General features: G+C 38.9%; 1 protein-coding gene across 1 annotated transcript; it reads right to left on the reverse strand.

Annotated features, from left to right (window-relative positions):
- Positions 1-419: 419 nt before the first annotated feature.
- Positions 420-9,334, reverse strand: LOC146633574 (sterile alpha motif domain-containing protein 9-like). The gene is made up of 4 exons (XM_085352353.1): positions 9,250-9,334; positions 8,905-8,960; positions 8,776-8,812; positions 420-5,044 (listed from the first exon to the last, which is right to left on the reverse strand). The coding sequence occupies exons 3-4, from the start codon at positions 8,798-8,800 to the stop codon at positions 420-422; spliced, it is 4,650 nt and encodes a 1,549-aa protein (XP_085208479.1). The 5' UTR covers positions 8,801-8,812; positions 8,905-8,960; positions 9,250-9,334.
- Positions 9,335-11,515: the final 2,181 nt, after the last annotated feature.

Consider the following 11,515-nt stretch of genomic DNA (forward strand, 5'->3'; position numbering starts at 1 on the left):
TTCAAGACATTTTTGTGAGCAAATACAACATCACAATTTTACAAGTAAAGAAACAACATTGGTATTCAGTACAGACAAGTCAACACAAACGTGAATCATATGTAATTACCGATCTGAACTACTGTTAGAACAGTACAAGTTTAACTCCATATATCCATCCCAGTAAGGAGTTATATGCACACAATGCTGCATTAATATGTGTTACAGTTGTCATAATTATAAAGATCAGTGGTACATGCAAAAAAAAGGTATTTGGAACTGAAACAATAACAAACTCAGAAAGAAATAACTCATGTTTCACACTGGCCTTATTAAATTTGTAAAATCAACAAATGGTCTCTGTAACTCTTTATAGGTCAAGGTCATGTGAACTACATTTACTATTACTTATTACTTATTGGAGATTTACACTGAAGACATTAGTCCATCACTTGGATGTCACAGGCAACTACACCATCAAATGAAAAGCCCAAGTAGAAGTTGACTTTTTCGTTTCCGTGAGGCAGGGAGGCACTATACCGAGGAACTACTCTGATCTTGCCACTGCTTCCACATCTCACAAACAAGGTTTCATTTTCTGTCCACCCTTCAACCCGTTTGAGAAGTTGCACAACTTGTTTTGTTTTCCATACTTCTCCTCCCAGCCATTTTAGTTTTCTTTCACTTAGAGTGCCTTTAATCTCCTTTTCAATAGCACTTCTGTGAACAATCTTGTTAAGACCTCTTGCCTTTGCCAGAAAGAAGTGTGTCACAATCCTGCTTTTCCTCTGAGACCTTTGTTGGATCTTTTGCTCACAAAGTCTCTGAAGGGCATCGATGGCTGAGAAAAGGGTCTGAGCACCATCAGAACTTACTTCATCACTTGTCTCAGGCCAAAACAGAAGGGAGAGAAGGAACAGAGCGCTTGCTGATGACATGTGTTTCCCTTTTGTCACAAATCTCTTGCTGAATTTTTGTAGCTTTTGAAGAGACAGAAGCTTTGAGGAACCAGGTAGAATACAGTTGAGAGCTATCTGACAAAAGATGAAGTTTGTGAGTTCTGTTGGATCAAGATCATTCCACATCAGGTTTTCTGGGTACAGGCTAAAGATTTTCTCAAGTTTTTTTCCTGCCCTCTCTGGTTTCTTGTCATAAAGTAGTGAGATGATAGATGTAACATTTCCTCCACCAAGCTTGTAGGCCCTCATCTGTCTTTGGAATGGAGAAAGCTTTTCAACCGGACCAGCCATGTCAATGTCATTGCTTTCTGTTGCTTGATCACTCTCATCTGGTGTAAGACAAAAAAATTCAGCATATACAGCACTCTTTCTTGTCAGCCACTCTCTTGGATTGTGCACTTGCTCTGGATCTCTTGCATCAAGCGCTTCATCCTCTTCACTAATGTCAGTTTGAAAGTAGCTGAGTTCCTCAGAAATGCACTCAAGTGCTTGGCTCAAGCTCCTCTGTAAGCCTTTCAACTGTTGATGAAACTTCTGCCAGGGTGTTTTGACCTCTGCTGGTATGTAGTCTGTCAGCAGGTACTGCATCAGCTCTGATTTTCCAGTAGTGTTTGAAAAAACATCTACTCCTGACAGGAATTTTAGGAGCCTGCAGCCAACATCTACTTCCCCATAGTATGAATTGTTAAGGTTGACAGTCTCTTTTTTAGGTGTTTTTTCAGAAGCCTGAAAGGCAGAAATTCCTTTGACTGCTGTGCTTATGATTTCAATTCCCGTTTCAGGGGATGGCTCTTTTTCTTCAAGGGTATCATACAAGTGATAAAACCACCACTTATACACTTGTCCCAGTGTGTCAAGGATAAATGTATCATGTGGTGCAAGAGATTTTGCTTCTTTGGCCCATTCAAGAGCCTCTTCAAATCTATTATGAGTGTAAAGCAGCCGAGCAAGCTGTTGTGCTACACATGCATCTTTTCCTAAAGCTATGTAAGCAGCTTTCATAAGATCAACAGCTTTCTGAACACCCCCTTTATCAACATCACGGACATGCTCAATAAGGGGTGAAAAAGTTGTGTCTTTAGGATCTCCTCTGCTCTTCTTGTTGCGTCTAATGAAAAGAGCTCTGATAAACCTCAGAAATTCATCTCTGCCAAACCTGTGATTGATCAGTACCTTATCACTGATGAGATCCATGGCAATATCACTCTGAGGCAAATTAGCAGACAGCTGACTCAGAATTTCTTTTGCCACCAGTGGATGAATAATTCGTATCGATGGGATGTGTGTTGAACTTTGGTTAAGGTGGATGAAAATGAGCCTGGCTTCATCACTTAGTACCATGCCTTTGTGGATCATCTGAGTTCTATCCATATATGTTGCAATGCCGAGTAATGCTTCACAGTGTGACACAGATATGTATGAATCTTTTACGTAGCAATTCAAGAGAGCCACGAATCTGATGAGACGAGTTGTGGGTGTTGAATGATCGATTTTATCTAGAAGATTTTTTACAAAGTCTTTAATGTAGCTTCGCTCGTACCCTTCAGTCATCAGTACGAATGTGAGGTTGAAGTCAGGTTCAAATTGCATTTTGAGTTGCTCAAGCTTTTTTGAGAACAAGGGCTTCTCTTCTGCAGACAGCTTGTGAGTGACTGCTACTGTTTGAGATAATGATGCTCTGCACATACTTTCTGGATCGTTTGACCAGTTGCAGATGAGCAGGATAAAGCACAACACAGAGGAACTTATCTTTTTAGTTGCAATAACATTTCCAAGGTGCCCTCTGAGGTCATTGATGTAATCTGGATTGTGGTCCTCTAGCAGGAGGAGCACTGGGAGACAGATATTTTTGTCGTTTTCATCATGTTCCCTCAGTTTCACTGCATGTTCACACACAGTTGTGATTTCCTTACCCTGCTTAACAACTGCACATCGCACTTTATTTCTCCACCTCCAAAGGATCTGCCGTGCTACTGTACTTCCACCACTACCTGGATGATGGTATATGTTCACACTCTCTATGGGGCGTTTGGCTTTGGGACGATGTACTATAATTTCTAGAATGGTATTTGCTTCTTTGTAGGCATCCCTCTCTATAATCACCCCACACTTGTGTTTATCAGCAAGCCAGAAGTTGATCCAGTTGATCTTTCCACCTCGATAGAAGTAGCTCTCAGTTTGTTGGATTTCCTCCTCACTCATGATCTCTAGTTTTGTATCATTGCACTGATCAACACTGATGATTTCCAAAGAATCTAGCATAGCCTCTTCAACTGACTTTAGGAAGCACAGGCCTCCATTTGGGACTGGTAATGTCCTTGTGGATTGATTTTTCAATAGTTGAATGCTTTGAACTGTGGCATCCACGTGACTCAGTGGCATTTCAACAATGCTGATTTCTTTGAGATCAGAAATCGGGCAAGACACCTGGGCAAGACTTGACCACTTCTTGTAGTTTTCCTTTGACTCTGATATGACTGCCAAAAATTCATGTCCGCTCATTTCTGAGTAGAATTCATGGAAAGTCTCAACAAGTGGCTGTTCAACATCGGACATGAGCAGGAAAAGGACAACAAATGAACGTCTGGAAAGGATGTCATTGCAGATGAGTGACACTGCTTTTTTCAGTTTCCTTTTTCTTGTTTTGATCCAAGTTTTCCCATCACAGGGTTGTTCTCCACCTGGGAAGTTGTTTCTTCCATTGCAGAAAATCCAACTTATTCTCTCAGGAAGTTGTAAAGACTTTTTGATGTCATCAATTCTCTTGTCTTTTGCATAGTCATCAAAAAAGTGAAGGTTTACTGCTTTCTGTTTCTTGTATTTTCCACAAAGACCAGATGTTTTTGAATCTGGGTCAAAGTCAAACACACAGAATAAATTCATGTGAACTAAGAAGCTTATGTTGTCAAGATGCGCTGGTTGAAATTTGTTTGTTACAACAATGTAAAACAGAGAGTTGTCCATGTGCTTTTTCCCACATGTTAGGAGGATAGCAAGTTTCCTCTTTTGATCCTCGCCAAAGTCCAGAGTTGTTTCATTGCTTGTAGATTCTGCCTCCTCTCTCTGTTGGTCTTTTTCTCTCAGTCCTTGAATGAAAGGAACAAGGTCGTCTTCAGGTACACGTGGTGTGTTTGCTCCAACTCTGTAATAGGGAATTTTCTCTTCACATTTGACTTTGTTGTCTTTTTCAGAGAATTTAGGAACACCAACATAGTAAAGCTTATCTTTTACAATGCTTGCTTTTGGGACAATGTCATATTCAATGACCCATGTGTTCCCACTACTTTCCTTGTCAAGCACCTCAATGAATCGCGGGTGCCTTATACAACTCCTGGCATCACTTTGTTGATTTGACCCTTTGAAGCACCTTTCAATGTAGTCTAATGCATCCACAAAGTCTTCTCGATTGTTTGCAGGTATCCCGATGATTTCTCCATGTTTGTGAGTTCCTTTGACTTTATCCATGATGCCAAAGTGAATTGTCCCATTTGCTCTCATATTCATGCATGCGCATGCAAATCTTAACACTTCACTGGCTACTTTTACTTGTAACCTCTTTGAGTCTAGTTTGTATGCAATCTCAAGCGACTTATATTCATGACATGGAACCATCATGTTTTCAGTCCCTGTCTCAGGAGGAAGCACATGATGTTTCACGTACCTGAAGTCCTTTTCATCCTGGTCAAATTTACGATAGTCACAGGAAACCACTTCTGTAGTGGATATGTTATCATTGCTCTCTGTAGGAATATTTTTATCCTTTGCTCCGTCACATAGTTCTTGTGATGAAAGCTTTGGTTCTTGTTCTACATCTTTAACAGCTTCCTTTTTGCCATCTCTACTCTTGCCAGATGAATCGCTTGTCTTTTTTATTTTCTGCTGTTCCGGTATTAAAAGTTCATCTCGTTTCTTCAGTAGGTGTTCAATTTGGCCACTTTTCATTCCAATTGTTTTGTTGAGGAAATCCCGGTCTACAGTTGTGAGAACTGGTCCTGTCACTTCCTCCTCCATCATTTTTCCTATGTACAATTCTTTTATTCCAATGGATTTCAGCCAGGAACTAACATGAGATTCTGTCCAGCTGTCATATGGAAGCTCACGCCACTCTGAAACAAAATTTTAAAATCAGTTGTGTTATTTAAATTAAGTTAGTTAAATATAGGTTAATCATAAAATAATAAAGGTTATAATGATTACTCCCATCAGTGTCTTCTTGTAAAACAATTTGAAATAATGTTATACTATACTAAGCTTTAAATGTGGTTGGTAGAATTTTTTTAATTTTTTTTACATATAATAGATTTAGATAATAGCATTGTGCTCATTCTTAAGAAATCTGAAAAATAGAATAACATCAATCAGTGATGATTATTTTTTATTACTTATTGTTGGCAGGGTTGAGGTTATTATTCAAAAAAGTAATATATCATATATTGATGATGGAATTTAAAATAATTTTAAAAGTAATACAGTCGATTACCTATGGACTGTATTACTGTACGTATAAATACTTTGTCACATAATTGTCAGTCAACAACATAAATTCGTAGGATACAGACTCACATTTTGTACATACACTCAGCTTTAATATCACTCTCTTTTCTTGGCTAGCTTTATACCAGCATGTTGTCTGTGCAGATGTTTGTAAAGAGCTTCACATGTGTTGGCAGTTGTTTTTGTCTTGAATACAATTTGCACTTTACCTCCATTCTCTTTTTCATTTGTGCAATAAAAATAAGAGTAATATTCATATCTCCACTCGTAAAAGGTTGTAGACCACGCAAACATTTTCCTCCCACTTACTTGCAAACTAACATCAGCTGATTGTAACAAGTGCACAGGTAAAAAAATGTTTTCTTTCTGTACAGATAACTAAAGAGCCCTTGTAACGCAATTAACTATTATATCTGCAGTGTTGGGAAGGTTACTTTTAAAATGTATTCCACTACAGATAACAGAATACATGCCCCAAAATGTATTTTGTAACGTATTCCGTTACATTACTCAATGAGAGTAACATATTCTGAATACTTTGGATTACTTAATAAATTGTCATGCTTTTTACAACTACATGAATGTACTATTGCTGTGCGATTTATTACTTTTGCTGAAGGTTACTTGCCATACCAATACCGACTATATTTTTAAATCTTAATATAAAATGAGTAACAGTAGGGTGGACATTTGTTAGGATGCCTGGGTCGTTGACCCAGGGTTTTTGAGTTTATTATATTATTTATAATTTCTAGTCTTTGGGTTTTTGTTAGAGTCATGTCTTATGGTTTGTCTCTGTGTAATCCTTAGTTGCTGTCTCCCCTGTCCACTATATCCCCGTGTCCAGTCAGTGTCTGTGTCTGCCCTGGTCCCACGTCTCTGTTCCCTCTGTTGTAGTGCCTGCATGTGAGTCTGTGTCTTTTGTTCAGTCTGTGTTATGTGTTTCCTGTTTTACTTTGAAGGTCTCTGTCTTATCTCAGTGTGTTCAGGTTACGCTTCCTTGTCTCGTCAGTTCTGATTTGCCCCAGCTGTGTTTCCCTCCTGTTGTCCATTCCCTGATTGCTCCCTCTATGTATTTAAGCCCTGTGTTTCAGTTTGTCATTGTTGCGATCTACTCTTATCTACCCTCACTTATGCTTTGTGTGTTTTGGTTTTCCCTGCCTGCGTTATTGTTTGTACTTTGGAGGTTTGTTACTTTGAGTTCAGCATTAAAGCTGTTTTTTTGAGTTCACGTCTGTCTCCGGAGTCTGCACTTTGGGTTCTTTTCCTGCCTGCACACAGCCGTTTTATAACAACATTAGGTAAGGCTGCACTTTTTGTAGCGATCTCATATATAAAACTGGTCCGCGGCTCCGAACCTTAAAGGCATAAAACCGTAAAGGAACCTCTGGCTAATACATCGGGTTCGTGTCGGGCTCGTAGGCGAAAACTAGCTTTACTTTGTTGTGTGGGTCAACTTTGCTAGTGAGAGACAGAGAGAGGCGTTGAAAGGCTGCTCCAACGGAACTTATTGTTTCGGAGGAAAACACGAACACAGTGTACAGTCGAGTCTTAATAGCTTACTTACAACTGGGCTCGTCAGGCACACTTTTTGGCTGCAGTGGTTATTATTATATTTACATGCTTCCAGCTCTCCGTTTCTACTTGGTGACAACTTGTATTTTTTTTAAACTTTTTTTTTCTCCCTCCCTTGCGCTCACAGACACAAAATGGCAGTCCATTCTCCCTGCAGCACGGACTGCACTGCCCAGCCCATGAGGCTACTTTCTTTAGGGCTATGCCTGAAACACTCTGCCTATTGCCTTCATTTTAAATCTTTTTTGTGAATAATTTTTAAAAATATTTCTTCACATCATTATGCGGGCTGCAAGTAGAGGTTACATGGGCCGCGAGATTGTACTATATAGTACAATCTGATAGTAATACATTACTTATGAATGCATTACACTCAACAGTGATTAGCAAAACTACCTTATTCTATTAACAGAAAGAAATGCCATGCTAATTTGTATCATAGATCCAGCAATCCACTAAAAAAAAACTGCACTGAAGGAATCTTTACAATGTTAAAATGTAGATAGGCCCACAACATCATCAGTCTGTAAATAATTAGGTATTCAGACAAGCAAGCAAGCTCTTAATAATATCATGCTTCCCAAAATTGAACGAGGTGCCGGAGAAATTTCTCCATGCTATTGTGAGACTAAAGCCAGAAAAGGAACAGTCTTTTTCAACACTCACCTATTCTATATTCAGAGTGGAATATGGCACTCTGCTGATATGACTAATCTTGAAACCCATATCAGATGTGTAATTGCACCTGGGTGTTTTTCTCTTGTTTGCCCTCTACTTGAACAACATACCACCACCCGTGAAAGGTTCAGAGCACAGCTTTTACTTTCAAGATAATATTCTCTGCTTACACTTTCACAGTTTTACTGCTGTTCAGCAAGAAGTTTGCGACTGTTTGCAGACAAGCTGACATCTTTCATGCAAACTACGAATGACCGCGCCAGCTTGCTAGTGATTAAAGGAATTGAAAGGAAGTGTAGAATCACATGCCTCTTTGCGACCAATTTCACATACTGACTGCCAGCATTTAAATGTGACTGCCTGAATTGATCGCACACACTCAAAACAGTGATTGCAAATCTACCAGATGCAATGCAGCACATTTAAGAAGCAGCGCTCTGCTCTGGATCGCCCTGAGAATGTGAAACTGTGCCTTTAACACTGTTTTGTTCTATCTTTTGCACAGCATCACGATACAGTAGGAGCATTTCAGAAGTCAAGTCTTTAAGTGGAGATTATTGGACTCATTCCTGTTTGTCTTCTTTAAGACAACAATCTAACAATCTGATGACCAAAATTCTCGATTGAATTTTGTCTCGATTGAAAACCTACCTTTTTAGCTTAGCCTTCCCGGCCTCCTAGAGCATGCCTTTTAAGTGTACTTTCTTGCCCTCCCCTTTCCTCTCTTTTGCTTATATTGTTTTATTGTTTTCTATGGTTAAGTCTTGCTTACTTGTATACTTGTATGCATGGTTAATCAATGCCTCCCACCTGCTAGCTTATCTGCCTTTGTACTTTACTACTGTTTTATTGGATTATGTGAAGCACTTTGGCTACCTCTGGTTTTAAATGTGCTATACAAATAAAAAGTGTGTGTGTGTGTGTGTGTGTGTGTGTAGAATTTCCCAATTATGAAATGAACAAATATGTTTCTTGCTATTCTTTAGTTACAGATTGGAACATAACTGTTAGAAGGAATTTAACTATCCTTTTCTACCTATATCAGGCCTTTATTTCTAACCTGGTCTTGTGATATACATTTCATACTCACCAATTTCTGAGCTGCTGCTTTCCATTTTTGATTGTTTCTATGAATAGCAAAAACATTAAGTTTAATATTTACTACGTTGTATTTTCTAATAATTTGAATTGCACAGGTGCAGTAGAAGATTACACTTACCACATTCACAAGACTATAGAACACCAGTATAGTTGATCATCCCTCTTTCAGTATTTCTGCTGGCGATAAAGTCAGCATGCTCTCAGTTTTGAAAATAAAATGTTTGAAAATTACATTTATTCAAAAATCAGTTTTGTTGATATACACAGATCAGGCATAACGGGTCAGGGTAATGGGTGGCCAAGGCTCACCAGTACATGTTGGCAGTGAAGGCTGGTCCATTTGGCAAGACGAATAGACAAACTACTGTAGGTAAGATTGCTAAAAAGTTCACGCTATTTCTGATAGGATGTCAGAATACACAGTGCTTCAGTTTGTTGCATATGAAGCTACATAGCCACAGACCTGTCAGGGTGCCTGTGGCGGAGGTGTGGTCCCGGGCGCGGGAGGAGTGGTGCAGTGAGCTCAACGGGGTGGTGCTGGAGAGGCAGGTAAGAACAGCTCATGGCGTTTGGGCTGATGACAGTTTCCTTCCCCTTTTTAGTGAGAGGAGAGAGGAGCGGAGGGGAAGCTGGGATCAGCTGAGACCGGAGCTGTCCAGACTACGGCCTGTCACAACAAATGAAAACTAAAAATAAACGTGGCATCTGGCATTAAAGAACTGTGTGGGTGTGTACGTGTGTGAAGTGCATTTCACAGTGCCCATACTGACTCCTGTTCACCACAGAGAAAGTGCCAACAATGTGCATGTAAGCATCAGAACTAACCATGGATTAATGGAAGAAGATGACCTGGTCTAATAAATCACATTTTCTTTTACACCACGTGTATGGGTGGGCATGTCACTTACCTGGGGAACACCTGGCACCAATATACACCTACCTAAGCATTTTTGTAGACCATGTTCACTCTTTCATAGGAACAGGAGTTTTCTCATGGCTGTTGCCTCTTTCAGCAGTATAATGTGCTCTGCCACAGAAATGGTTCAGGAATGGTTCGAGGAGCACAGCAATGAGTTTATGTTGGCTTGGCCTCCAAAATTCCCATAGACTAGTATCTGTGGGATATGTTGAACAAACAAGTACAATCAATAAAGCCCCAACCTTAAACGTGCAGGACTTAAAGAATCTGTTGTTAATTCTTGGTCTTGGTCCCAGATACCACAGCACACCTTGAGGGGTCTACTGGAGTCCATGCCTCTATAGGTCAGGGGTGTTTTGGAAGCAAAAGGGGGACCAACAGAATATTAGGCGGGTTGTCATAATGCGATACCTGATTGGTGTAGGTCTTCAGTTTTATTGACCATAAATTAAACTGTTTGCTAGATTATGTAGTTGTTGTGAGGTTTTTAATGGTCTCAGACAAGCATAAAGGATAAATAGCACATGGTGTCTGTTACTGTACTGAAATAAATTAATTTCCTTCATATGAATGCAATTATTTTTCCTTCAGTACACATGGTCTTGTATCCAATGCAGTGATTTTCAAGTAAGTACTTAGATGAGATAATTCATTTAAACAATCCAGTTTGAACAGTGCTAAAAGAATAAATTATGTCTGAATTTCTGAACACTGTTATTCGGTTCAATGTGTTAATCATTTACTTGAATATATACTAGTCTGCCAGACCCACCCATCCACCTGAGCATGTTTCCTCATAAATGATCAGTTTCTCTGTTCATGCATCAAATGATATTATACAGGTTAAGTTCAAAAAATCGCTTTCTCCAGTAATGGATTTAGAGCAGATAATCACCTTATGATTATTCAGCAGTAGCTCAAAAACTGAAGAAAACCATGAATAAACATATGAACATTACCTGATACTGCTGAAGTGAAGCAGAGCAAAGTTACAGAGGTTTTATTAGAGACACAGCTAAGCGTTTTGCAATATGGCATAATTTGCAAAAGTTTACATTTCTTCTGTATTGAACAACAGAAATTAGGCTTTTTTTCATAGGTCATTTTGGGGGAAAAAACAAACAGCTGCCAACAGTGCTGTGAACAATGGTAGACTGGTGCTTAATAAGCAAGTGAATAATGCAAACAAATTGAGGTTTTTGATGGGAAACTGTTCTTGAAGTACACTGAGAGAGAAAGAGCTGAGCAGGAAGTGTGATTTTATCATGGTGGAAGGAAAATAGCAAAAGTAAGAGGGAATTAATGACGTTGTTTTTCAAATGTGAAGTGTAGTTTTGATCTTTGAACCATTTACCTGCTCTTTACTCTTTAATTAAGTTTGCTGTTTAAGCTGTTTGGCAAATGTTAAAATAGTTTTTTGAGATTTGTGCAGTTGTGGGTTTGTGCTGCACAAAGCACTGCTTTAGCCACTCCTGTGTTTGTGATCCTGGGTGTGTCTTTTTTGACTGCATGCATAGATAGGACTACAAATGGAAGTGCAGTAATAGAAACTAAGCAAGAAATTGAAACTCTTGTTATTCTCTTGTTAGAGTTGAAATGCTTAACAAGAAGTGTTTTCATTCAATTTGTTTCGTGGTTTTATACATTTATTAGTATGTTGTAATTTTTTTTTCACACTGTGAAATTTTAAAAATTATTTATTTTATACAATTTTTTCATCATTTAAATTTCCAAACTGCCTTTTCTCCAGTAACAATTATGGTGAAATTTTAGTTGTTCTTTTGTGTGATTGCACACTGCCCATGAGAGG

This window comes from Diplotaxodon limnothrissa, linkage group LG4 (assembly GCF_057381915.1).
Source record: "Diplotaxodon limnothrissa isolate DT_005_m linkage group LG4, D_limnothrissa_male_GT1.1, whole genome shotgun sequence".
Taxonomy (NCBI): Eukaryota; Metazoa; Chordata; class Actinopteri; order Cichliformes; family Cichlidae; genus Diplotaxodon; species Diplotaxodon limnothrissa.